The sequence below is a fragment of the Phycodurus eques genome, chromosome 10, assembly GCF_024500275.1.
Source record: "Phycodurus eques isolate BA_2022a chromosome 10, UOR_Pequ_1.1, whole genome shotgun sequence".
Lineage (NCBI taxonomy): Eukaryota > Metazoa > Chordata > Actinopteri > Syngnathiformes > Syngnathidae > Phycodurus > Phycodurus eques.
Window position 1 is genome coordinate 2,464,013 of NC_084534.1, and position 12,946 is coordinate 2,476,958.

Sequence of the window (12,946 nt, forward strand, 5' to 3'; positions counted from 1 at the left end):
CTTTATTTGTTCGTCACTCATAACATATTGAATGATATGTACGTAAAGAATTTTATTCAAGTCCCCCCGCCCCCCTCTCTCTCCTATCCAGAGTGTTCCTGTTTTCCACAGGGATCACTGTCAGATGTTTGTGATTCAGTGACTGGCCAGTGTCCTTGTCGGCCACACTTCCATGGCCTGACTTGTGAAGTATGTGCAAGGGGCTACTGGAAGCCCCCCCAGTTACAGAGCTGTGAACTCTGCAGGTGTGACCCCACCAAGTCCCTCAGCGATACTTGTGACCAGGTGACCGCTTCTCCACACACTTCTAGATTTATTCCTATAAAAAAAAAAAAAATGGGACCCCCGGCTTGACCTTAACCGGTAGCCTGTTACTCAAATTTAGTAGGATTTTGACAAAAAGCATGCGTGGAGAAATCACACTGTGGAAAGATGTCTGACTAAAGGGTCTGTGTAACTTCATGATAGCATTGAGGGGTTTGTATACTTGCTCAGTTTGTACATTGCTCAAGGACACATACAGTATCATGCATGCCATGCTACAGTATGTGGTGATTTTTTGGGGGGAAGGAGGGGAATATGTTGATGTTAAGTGTAGGCACGGGGTAAAACATTGTTTGAAAAAAAACTCTGTAAAATATTACACGGTATGATGGTACACTGAATATTTTTAGACAACGTTTTTAAAGTCTAGTTTCATTTAACCCTTTTATTGATATTAAGAGAGAAGGAGTTTAAAAGGAGGCGGCGCATTGGGCGACTGGTTAGCACATCTGCCTCACAGTTCTGAGGACCCGGGTTCAAATCTGGCCTTGTCTGTTCCCTCGCCTTGCCTTGCCAGTTCGCATGTTCTCCCCGTGCCTGCGTGGGTTTTCTCCGGGTACTCCGGTTTTCTCTCACATCCCAAAACCATGCATGGTAGGTTAATTGAAAACTCTAAATTGCCCGTGGGTGTAAATGTGAGTGCAAATGGTTGTTTGTTTATATGAGCCCTGCGATTGGCTGGCGACCAGTTCAGGGTCTACCCCGCCTCTCGCCCGAAGTCAGCTGAGATCGGCCCCAGCACACCTGAGACCCTAATGAGGATAAGCGGTACGGAAAATGGATGGATGGATAGATTTTAAATGATTCATAAAATAGCAAAGACACAAAATTTCTACATTTTATGAGAATGTTTTATGTACTGTGTAGCGTATATTGGTTTTGGATAAAAGTGTAATTAATTTGGCAAAGGAATAAGTTGGAAAGTAAACTCCTGCATTTACTTCCGGTCTAATTTGACATACATCGAAAGTTACAATCAAACTTTGCCTCGTATAGGGGCAAACTGTCTCTTTCTATTCGTACATTTTGGGAAAAGTGATGAAAAAAGTGATGAAAAAAGTGATGAAAAAAAACTATCAATTTCGGTACTTTAGAAGGCTCGCTAGATGGATGAAATGAATAGTTATCGATTACAGCGGTTTTACTATTTCACTCAAGCACACAAAGTACACAACAGGAAGTGAAATTTTAGAGAAAATATAATTAAATCTACAGGGGAAATTGGGGAAACAATGCAGAGGATCTTTACTACAAAAACGTACAGATAAACATTTGTAAAGAAGGCTGAACTCGTGACCTAAGTGTGGGATGAGTGGATGTGCGGTGAGCGATGCTAGAGCTGGGAATTAGGTGACCCAATTATGCACCAATTTGTACTTGGTAAGCAGCAAGTTGTACTCACGTTGCGCGGAACACAAATAGTATAAAATATATAATTATAGTTGTTGTTTTTTTTATTTCTCTTTCCAGTTGACAGGTCAGTGCCAGTGTAGGCCAGGTTTTGGAGGCCGAACATGTAACGATTGCCCAGACAACACATATGGAGACCCTCTCATTGGCTGCAAGCGTAAGTCAACTTGTCTTGATACCTTCTCTGTAATATGTTGTCGTCCTATAGTAATTACAGTAAAACAGACACATAAAACCAAGTTACTGAATACCCTTTTATCATCATGGATTTAAGCTTTGACATCCCTCCAACACAATCACAATTGTGCCGTAATGTAAAGAGTATACTGTATAAAGAAGTCATTATGCTGTCTGTTTTTGTCTTTATTACTAGTATCATTTTAGATATATGAATGTTCTTATTATTTTCCTTCAGGCATTCATATTTTATACAACTAGTAATCCATCATTTTGCATGTGATTTACCGAATATATTTCATGTTTTCGTTCGATTTCTCCAGCTTGTTTGTGTGATGCTGAAGGCACCCAAGTTTGCAACAAGCAGACAGGAAGCTGTTTGTGTCGTCCGGGCATCACAGGCGCTCGATGTGACTCCTGCACCAGAGGACACTGTGACTCTTTTCCTGCTTGCAAGATTTGTCCCTCTTGCTTCTTCTCCTTGGATTCACAGCGACAAGCCCTCAGTTTAGCCCTGGAGAAATTTACCCCGAAATTCCCGCCTCGTCCGGGAGGTTCTGGAGACCTTGGAAATTTCGAGCCCCGTATTCGAGCCCTGGAAGCTAGTCTTAATTTGATTCGGAACTCTGTCTCCCTTCCTCCCAGTTCTGCGACACAGATTGATGATGCTCTGTCCCAATTAGACAAATTAAGGTGTGGAAATATTTCAATTCACATTTATATTACTTTGATATGATTCATGAGCTTAATGAATGATGGTTTAGTGGTTTACTCGCCTGACCTCCACGCAGGCGGTGGCGGTTCAATTTTCACTCGGTGACAATGTGGAAGTGAGTAAGAATAGTTACAGTATCTGTTTCTATGTGCCCTGTGATTTACTGGCAAACTGCCCTGGGTTCGCCTCTCACCCGAAGTATGCTGGTATGAGGTTCAGCTTCCTGCAAACTTAAACAGGACAAGTGGTATAGGAAATGGATGGATGAATGAATTTGAATGACACATCTGCTTCTGTTCACTCACTGATTTGCATTTGTCTCACAGGGACCAGGTAGACAAGGTAAGCAATGGCCTCTCTCCTCTGGCACAAAAACCGGATCTGAGCAAAGAGCTTGACAAACTTCGGGACCTGTTGGACAACCTAAATGAGGACTACAATGTCAAGAAAGAAGCTATGAAAAACACAATCAATCCCAACAATGCAGGTCAATGATGAAGACACACTTTTATATTAAGTTAGACAGTTATAAAATGTGCTCATTAATCATTCTGAGGGAGGTTTGTTGACTATTTCAACCCCCAAAATATATTCATAACATTCATACATTAAAAATACTTATATAGTTAACATCTGCAATAACAAACTGTGAAAACAATAAAATACTACGTTGTAACTTCAATGATGATTGATGAAGGCGTAACGCTACTGTAATTGGTTGCAGATGCACATCTTCCTTTTAACATTCTTTACAACCTTGCTTAGGAGGGTCCTTTCAATTTAAAAAAAGTAAATCATGCATTTATAATGCTTGAACTAGGTTCTGTTTTTGTTCCGGTCCTGTCCGGTCCTTAATGCTCCAATGCTGTCGTTTTTCATCATACTTTCCAACAGCTTTCTGTTTTTTTCTTGTTTCCTTTTTGAGACCACTTGCCTTCAACATTTAATGCTCAAACAAACTTCAGCATCACATTCTGACATGAAAAAATGATAAAGTGGACTAATTTTGAGTTTTTTCTCTCATTCAGAAGCTTTCTCTACAATCAAAAATGCCTATGACGAGTCTACAGACGCTGCAAAGAAAGCAGACACCAGCAAAAAGACTGTGAAGGAATCAGCTGACTTCAGAGAAGATACTTTAGATCTTCAGGAAAAAGAATATCCAAACAACACGAGAGAGCTCAACAAATTAAACCAGAGCATGGCATCTCACCCAGACCTCACTCCTGTTGCTAAAAAGGTAATTAGGCCACCGACATTTAAATTATCTTGAAGGTGGTATTGGTATCATTCTTCATATACAGCACAGTAATTTAACCAACAATGGTAAAGACATACCCTAACTGAATTTCCTTGTGAAAATCAAGTAATTTTCCAAATACTGTATGAGTGCTTGAATTATTGGCTGTTGTTATCATTCAAACGGTAATATTTGTTTCTAAAATACATATATACACTAAAGTAACATTTTTCAAAAAATTTTTTTATGCCAAAATGTATTTACCATGATGTGTCCCAAATCGTTTCATGATTTGCAACGTGTTTTCTGAAGATGCTAATTACAAGTTCCTTTTTTGGCTTCTTTCACAAACGGTCTTTGTCACTTATGCTGTCTATACTGTTAATGCCACTGTAAAGAGCGTCATTATGTTGTTGCAATACACCAGAGAGGATGAGGCAGTCATTTTTCATTCACACAATAGCAGAGCGCAAAATAAATGGTGTTATTTCTGAGCTATGAATGGATATTTAGGAATTTGTGAAGGTGTTGGAAACTATTGCATGTCTTTACCTTTGTAACAGTTGTATAAAGACAAGAGTGTAATGGGTTTATTGAATGGGTAGGATCATTTATGCACTTGTATCTGCAGAGTTTGAAGGGCAACACATGTAAATTGTGCAACTCACATGATTTTTATAAAGTTGTGTATGTCTTTACCATAATGCACTTTTGCCTTTTATGTTATGCAAAAAGTGTATTTCACAACACCAAGATTTCCTTTGTTAATAATGATTGTCTTTACTACGAATGGCTAAAATTTTAAATCATCAATAACTTTTTGAAAGTAGCACTTTTAAGCGTGGCTGTTGCAGCATGGGAGACATTTACCCATATGAAACCAAGGCAGCATAAACAACATTGCTACTTAATTGCTTTTTTTTTTTTTTTTTTTTACTTTCTTCACTGCTATTGATCAAATTATATGACCATGACCCATATATGAACATTCGTTTCTAAATAATGAATATTTCTCCAGGTATGTGGCAGTGTTCGGTCCAAGCCCTGTACCCCACTCATGTGCGAGGGTGGGGACCTGTGTCCACCAGAGGGATCTTCGCACTGTGAGAAGGGCTCAACGTGTGTTGGTGCCCTGCCTCTGGGCAAGAGGGCAGATTCCGATGTGAAAGATGTGAAAGATCGTCTGGAAAATCTCAGCAACAAGATCACAGAGGCAGCAGAGAAGGTACGAATACACTTGGCAAAAGTATTCACTCACCTGCCTCATATATGAGTTGAAGTGACATCCCATTCTAAATCCATATGGTTTAATATGATGTTGGTCTACTCTGGGACAGGGCCATGTTTACCACTGTGTTACATCACCTTTTTCCTTAACAACATTCAATAAACGTTTGGGAACTGAGGACACTAATTGTTGAAGCTTTGTAGGTGGAATTCTTTCCCATTCTTGCTGTACAGCTTCAGCTGTTCAACAGTCTGGGGTCTTTGTTGATTATTATTATTATTATTATGACTTAGCAATGACTAATGACTTAGCAATTCTGGGAAGCTGCTTTTATAACCAATCATGGCACCCACGTGTTCCCAATTAGCCTGTTCACCTGTGGGATGTTCCAAACAGGTGTTTGATGAGCATTCCTCAACTTTCGCAATCGTTTTTGCCATCAGCTTTTTTGGAACCTGTAGCAGCCATAAAATTCTAAGTTAATGATTATTTGCTAAAAACAATAACGTTTATCAGTTTGAACATTAAATATCTTGTCTTTGTAGTGTATTCAATGAACAGGATTTGCAAATCATTGTATTCTGTTTGTATTTGTGTTTAACACAACGTCTCAACTTCATTGGAATGGGGGTTGTACATACTTGTGCTGTGAATTTTTTTTGTAACAGCTCCAAAAACACAAGATAGAGATGAGATAGTCAACTGAGAATCTGTCTAACAAGATAAGGCAGGCCAGAAGCGACCTGTAATGTACTGTCAATGCTACTATTGAGGCTTCATAACGCAGCAAGTGAAGAAAGCATTCACTACATTATCTGATTTGTGAGCTGAGATGATTTTGTTGATCTTTATTGTTCACCGTGATGCACATCAGAGTATAAACTCTGTGATAAAGCTGGGTGTTTGCGCTTCTCCCTGTTTGATCAAAGTCATACAGGTAAAGAACTAAATCAAGGACTGTTGTGCTCACCTCGAGAGAGGCAGAGAGTACACACCTAACATAGTTATCGTTCCCTCAGGCAAATTCATGTTGTGTGACGAATGTAAGGAATGAATGTCCCAAACATAACCCAAATGGGCTAGGGATGTGGCTGTTTCTGGTTTACTGTATTAGATTTTTATTGCTGATAATAATGCAAGATTACAGACTACACTGTATTGCCCAAAGTATTCACTCACATGCCTTGACTCTGATATGAATTTTAGTGACATCTCATCCTTAATCCATAGGTTTAATATGATGATCTCCCCTCTGCAGTTATAACAGCTTGAACTCTTCTGGGAAGGTTTTTCACAAGGTTTAAGAGTGTGTTCATGGGAATTCATGATCATTTTCACAGAAGTGCATTTGTGAGGTTACACACTGATGTTGGACGAGAATGCCTGGCTCTCAGTCTCCGCTCTAATTAATCCAAACGTGTTCAATAGGGTTGAGGTCAGGATTGTGCAGGTCCAGTCAAGTTCATCCACATCAAACTCTCTCATCCGTGTGTTTATAAACCGTGATTTCTGCACTGATACACAGTCATGTAGGAACGGAAGGGATCATCTTCAAACTGTTCCTACAAAGTTGGAAATGTCCAAAATATTAGCCCCTGACCTCCATTGAAAGGAACTCTCAATGCTTCAACATACCAAAGGATTTTGGACAGTCAAACAGTTTGGGGATTACCCCTTCCCGTTCCAACATGTCTGTGCACCAGTGCACAAAGCAAGGTCCATAAAGACATGGATGAGGAAATTTGGTGTGGATGTACTTGACTGGTCTGCACAGAGTCCTGCCCTCAACCCGACTGAACACCTTTGGGTTTATTTTGAGTGATTTTCAGTGTGTGACCTCACAAATATGCTCCTGGAAGAATGGACAGAAATTCCCATAATCTCACTCCTAAACCTTGTTGAAAGCCTTCCCACAAGAGTTGAGGCTGTTGTCGCTGAAAAGTGGGGACCAATCCATATTAAACAAGATGGATTTAGAATGGGATATTACTTAAAATCATATGTGAGTCAAGGCAATTGAGCGAATACGTTTGGCAATATAGTGTATATTCAACAATTACTGTAATTATGGGCTGGCAGCAGAGCAAACACTAGTTCAAATCCGGCTTTGCTATGTGGAGTCCCCCATCTGTTTACACAAAGTTCGATGCAAACAATTGTCCAAAAGGGCTTAATACTACAGAAAAGAATCAAGGAGAAAGGGCAACAAATTCAACTCCCTAGTAACTGATTAATTAAAGAATCTGGAGTGTCTGGAGCCTTGTGTCTATATAGTGTACATTTAAGTAAACATACATACTTTGAATTTTTTTTTTACAGCTCGAAGAAACACAAGATAACACCAATGACATGAGACAGTCAACTGAAAATCTGTCTAACAAGATAAGGCAGACCAGAAGCGACCTGGAAGATGACTTTAAAGAGGCACAGGATGTTGTGAAAGAGATCAAAGACTTCCTGTCAGGTACATTTATTTGAAGTGTAAAAGGAGGATAGATGCAATATTGTATGGAAATATTACCCATGTTAGCTTGACGTGTTCACAACAATCTGCCTTACAATGATAAGAGTGCTCAGTTTTACACTGCATCACTGCAAGCTGTTTTTATATAAAATGATTTAGTTTCACCAGAAGAGGGAATGTTAGCAACGCATCTCGGTATAAGCAGAGGTGGGTAGTAACATGTTACATTTACTCCATTACATTTACTCAAGTAACATTTTGGATAAATTGTCAGAGTAGTTTGAATGCACCGTACTTGTTACTTTTACTTGAGTATTTATGTGAAGAAGAATCAATACTTGTACTCCGTTACAATGATCGACATGGCGCTCGCTACTTTATAGCCATTATTGCATGCACTATTTTTAGACTTTATCTTCAACTTCCGCTTAGGTCGCCTTTGCGCCAATCCAACGTGATCATTAGTGTCATTTGACTCCAATTCACCAATCAGATGGCACAAGGCAGTCACATGAATGCACACAAACCCTTTGTGGGCCAATCAAAGTGACTAATTTTAGGGCAAAAAAACTGCCTTGTTAAGTGCTTACAGACTCCGAAAACAGCAGCTTTGTCATGCAGCGTAGTCCTAAATTGTGACTGCCCAAACTTATATCTATATATATATATATTTCAACCCACTTCTAACTTGAGAAAATACCGTGCAGTAAGTTGCAAATGTTTTTGCTGTTGTTTTGGCTGTGCATCAGGCAACATTAGCCCTGTTTTTTATGGCGAGGCTGTTCTCAAGATTGTTTGCACGCGTTTTTCAAATCCAGAAATATATCTGTGTTTTACACGTCTTTTTCAAACCCACAAATATATCTGCGATTCACACGTGTTTTTCAAATCCACAAATAAAGCCGTGATTCACAGGTGTTTTGCAAATTCACAAATCTATCCGTGATTCACGTGTTTTTCAAATCCACAAATAATTTGCACGTTTTTCAAATCCACAAATATATCCGTGATTTACACCTGTTTTTTAATGTTGTGTGTGCATTTATCATGACTTATCCATCCATCCATCCATCCATTTTCTGAGCCGCTTCTGTGCCCGGAGAAACTCACGCAGGCACGGGGAGAACACGCCTGTGTAGAGTTTGCATGTTCTTTCCATGCCTGCATAGGTTTTCTGCACTCTGCATGGGTTTTCTGCACTCTGCAAACTGGACTGCACTCGCAGTCCAGTTTCCTCCCACATCCCAAAAAACATGCATTAATTGGAGACTCTAAATTGCCCGTAGGCATGACTGTGAGTGCGAATGGTTGTTTGTTTCTATGTGCCCTGCGATTGGCTGGCAACCAGTTCAGGGTGTACCCTGCCTCCTGCCCGATGACAGCTGGGATAGGCTTACTCTTACTCGAGTAAATATTTGGAGGACTACTTTTTACTTGACTCATATTATTCTAAAGTAACAGTACTCTAACTTGAGTACAATATTTGGCTGCTCTACCCACCTCTGAGCATAAGTACGGTATATGTGAAGAACTATACCATTAAAAAAACTAGAACTTTGATGATTATTCTTAAAGAATACATCTCAAGTGACAAACAAAACTGAACATTATTATCTATACTGATTGCTTTTAAATAGTTTGTGTATTGGATGTCATTATGTTGTGCAGGTGTACGGTACTTATTTGACTGTTTTGTGAGTGTACGGGTCTAGTGTATGTGAGACTTAGCTCTTCTTCTACTTGCAACTTGTCTCATTTCTGGGTCCAGACCCATCATCCAACCTGACCCACATTCAGGATGTGAGTGACTGGATCCTGAAAACCAAACTGCCTTTGAGCGCAGCTTCTCTAAAGAAGAAACTGGACGAGCTGAAAAAGCTTGCCACAAACCTACCAGACAGTACATCCATATTAAACAAGTCAGCTCCACAGTTGGATGCAGCCAGAAAACTGTTGCAGGAGGCCCAAGATACCAGGTGAATGCACCACCCCCCCCAAACAGTTTGGAGTTTCCTTTTAATGCACCCTGTTCTGAAATTAAACACTAGACTTAATTGGATGCTAATTACAGCATTAAATGTTTTTTCCCCCAACAATTCAGACGTGTAAGTGTGATTTTCCTGAAAGTGGATCAAATGATACAAATGGTTCTGTTGAGTCCTTGGAGTGACAATTAATGGCACATTGACAGGGACACAGCACAAGGGGTGAAGGATGATGTAGATGAACTACTGGCAGGCTTTGACTCAGTGGAGGGCTCCCTCTCTGACATGGAGGACAAACTGCAGGACAGCATGGATTCCATAGACAACTTGAACAGAAACCTTACTAAGGTGTGGCCCAGGGAAAATCATCTAGAGTCTACCAAAATATTATCCTGTCCAGGGTGATGTAGAAGCTATTCTAGCCATGTGAAAAATTTGAATAAAATTCTAAAAAATATTCACTTTATAATGGTGGTTTTCATCTAGGCCAAAAACCAACTGAGCCCAGCAGAGAAGATTCTGGATGATGTAACAGATATGATTAAGCCAATCAAACCTCAACTGGATGACCTCAAAGACCTGCTGCAAGATGGAGCTGAACAAGCTGAGGACGCACAGGAAACCGCAGACAAAGCTGATGATGAAGCAGCTGCTGCTGATCAGGTTAGATGTCACTTGGATATGATCCGAAATCAAAGGGCAGGATGAAAATTCTTATTCTGCAGGGATTTAAATGCCGTACTTACCTAACTTAAAATGATCTTTTGTGATGGTAAACTGCGAATACAATTCAAGTTTCCATATTTGTTTTTGCTCGGGATATTTGGCTAATCATATGCAGTGATTCTCAACCAGCGCTCTTCAGGTGTGCCGTGGGGAATTATAAAATTTTACGTAATTGCTCAAAAAAACATTATTTACAAGAAATAATGTATCTTTGTTCATCTATGAAGGCACAGTGGCAGACAGAACAAATAAATGTTCTTCAATTAGATGGGATGACGTACATACAGTAATTAATGTATCCAGGTCTTTCTGGTCTCCAAAGTGTTCTGTCAATTGACTGTCTGTTATCGTACTAGAGCAGCTCCAACTACCGGAGACAAATTCCTTGTGTGTTTTTTGGACATACTTGGCAAATAAAGATGATTCTGCTTCTGATCCACTTTTTGTGACATTTTTGTTTGTTGGTCTGCCGTGAGATGTTGCAGTTGTAAAATATGTGCCTTGGCTCCATAAAAGTTGGAAATCACTGATATAGAGTAAGCTGTAAATAGATGCCATGTAAATAATAGTACATGCAATGAATGTGTGTGTTTTTTTTAGGAGCTGTCGTTGGTGCAGCAGATGTTTGACAGTTTTAAAGACAAAGCAGCTGCTGGACAGCCTCCTGGTGAAGTAGGGCCAGGGGCCGAACGGCTTGCAAAGCTACAAAAGGATGCTGGGACTCTGGCCAATACCACCGACAGCATGTTGAATACTCTGGAAGGTAACATACATAGATTTACCACACAGTTAGGCCACATTGGCTTTTGCAGCATTTCCCGTGTTTGCTCACAGAGTGATTGTTTATACACCAACATTTTGCCTCTGACACATAGGCAACCTGGAATATTTATTTAACGTACATTTGACATTGGCGAGATACAGTATGTTTTTCAGAGAGAGCGCTACAGTAAGCTTATCTTGAATACTTCTAGCCTGAAAAAAATGGACATGATTGTAAAATTAGAATGTACTCACCTACAGTAAGCTGGAATCAAAGTAGGATATCGCGAAAACTATGAAGCTCTACTACATAGGCCTACAGTATATGTCACACAAAACATACATCGCTGCCTACAATCACTGTCAAACATAGTGGTACAAGAGTTGCAAGATGTACAATATGTACTCCATGTGAGTAATTATTGGACTCATATTTAACCCATCACATTTGTAACTTTTTCAGGCTGTAAAAGACACAGGTATGGTTTGTTACCGAGCTGTCAAAGTCCTAAATTGTGGAACTCCTTGCCTTCGCACATCAAACAGGCCTCTCTGCCCTCAATGATGATGTTATCATTTAATTGAGTGCATTGATTTTATTGTGTACAGTATTGGATTTTTTTTCAGTAGTTAACATTTTTCATTGTTTTTCTTTTCTTTTTTTTTAAGTCATATGTGATGTCTTGTTACATTTCTTAACCATATTTTTATAGTTAGCTCGCTTTTGTATTTTGATGCAACCGCAAGTGAAATGTACAGAACTTTTGCCAAGTTTAAAGTACTTGATAAATACAGGTGATATGGTATTTCACTGTACCAGAAATAAATAAATAAAATACACAAAAAATCATTACGAACACAACTCCAAAAACAGCTTTAAATGAATAACTTGGTTTATTTTTTTTTTTTGCTTTGTTTTTTTTTTTTTACCTCTCCGCAGGAAAAGCAGATTCATTGAAGCAGTTGCAGGATGATATTCTTCAGAAGTCAACAAAGCTTGAGGGACTTGATGCCAAGCTAAAAGACCTTGTAGCACAACTTCAAAAGAAAGCCCATGATTTGAGTGTCTGCCAGGGCTGAGGAGACAAGTTGCTTTCACTACACCACAGGACAACCTTTAACAGAATCGCTCTTCAATAGAGCAGAAATACTCCTTCACCCTCAAATACTGCTGTTACTTGTTTCCATAACATTGCACATCTTCTATGACGGATGCACCATGCAGGGTTTGAAAAGATATAATGATTCTCTTAGTGAAGCATTACTTTTGCATATACTATATTGAGAACCTTAGCGAGGATTTCAAAGGCTGCAATTGTAGTAATACAGATGTATGTGATTTTAGATGAGAAATGACATGCCTTGAGGAAGGTCAATACAAAATGTATCAGCATCACATTTGCCTTTGTATAACCTACAGGCTGTCCCAAGAATTTGATATCATTTTGTAGTCTAATTAAACTAGTCAATTCTGCCTCAAATTATCTTAAACGATTGCAAGATGTGTACAACTAATTTAGTTTAATGTTGTACTTCTTTTCAGGGTGAAGAATGACATTCACCAGCAATGAAAAGGCATTTTGTGTGTTAACGTGTGTCATGTCACATGGGCGGTGCACATTGAGCATTGTAAAGCTTTGTGAAATTGGTTATAAAATCTATATGCATTTGAAAATCTTGAAATTGTGATGAATGCATTTTTTACAAGAAGAAGCCTATTTAATTTAATTTACCTAGAGCATATAGTTACTCCATTCATATTTCAAATTATGTCAAATTATTTGGGACACCAGGTTGTATTATTTATTTAATGTTTCGTTATTTGTGCAGAACCCATCATATTTAATAAAAGCTTTACTTTTAAAAGCGTCTTCATTGTGTGTACAGAGTTACAGTATGTGACATGGTCCAGCAT

At 39.1% G+C, this 12,946-nt stretch overlaps 1 protein-coding gene across 2 annotated transcripts in view; it reads left to right on the plus strand.

The window, feature by feature from the left end:
• Nucleotides 1–12,891, plus strand: part of LOC133408313 (laminin subunit beta-3-like) — a 30,432-nt gene extending 17,541 nt beyond the window's left edge. The window contains exons 12-23 of one of the 2 annotated variants that reach the window (XM_061687051.1): nucleotides 92–285; nucleotides 1,795–1,891; nucleotides 2,235–2,604; nucleotides 2,953–3,113; nucleotides 3,655–3,866; nucleotides 4,885–5,091; nucleotides 7,414–7,558; nucleotides 9,327–9,534; nucleotides 9,750–9,891; nucleotides 10,030–10,206; nucleotides 10,870–11,032; nucleotides 11,972–12,891. In XM_061687051.1, coding sequence (XP_061543035.1) covers nucleotides 92–285; nucleotides 1,795–1,891; nucleotides 2,235–2,604; nucleotides 2,953–3,113; nucleotides 3,655–3,866; nucleotides 4,885–5,091; nucleotides 7,414–7,558; nucleotides 9,327–9,534; nucleotides 9,750–9,891; nucleotides 10,030–10,206; nucleotides 10,870–11,032; nucleotides 11,972–12,111 — 2,216 coding nt within the window. In that variant the 3' untranslated portion in view covers nucleotides 12,112–12,891. The remainder of the gene's footprint in view (nucleotides 1–91; nucleotides 286–1,794; nucleotides 1,892–2,234; nucleotides 2,605–2,952; nucleotides 3,114–3,654; nucleotides 3,867–4,884; nucleotides 5,092–7,413; nucleotides 7,559–9,326; nucleotides 9,535–9,749; nucleotides 9,892–10,029; nucleotides 10,207–10,869; nucleotides 11,033–11,971) is intronic. The other variant, XM_061687052.1, reaches the window with a different exon arrangement.
• The last annotated feature ends 55 nt before the right edge of the window (nucleotides 12,892–12,946 follow it).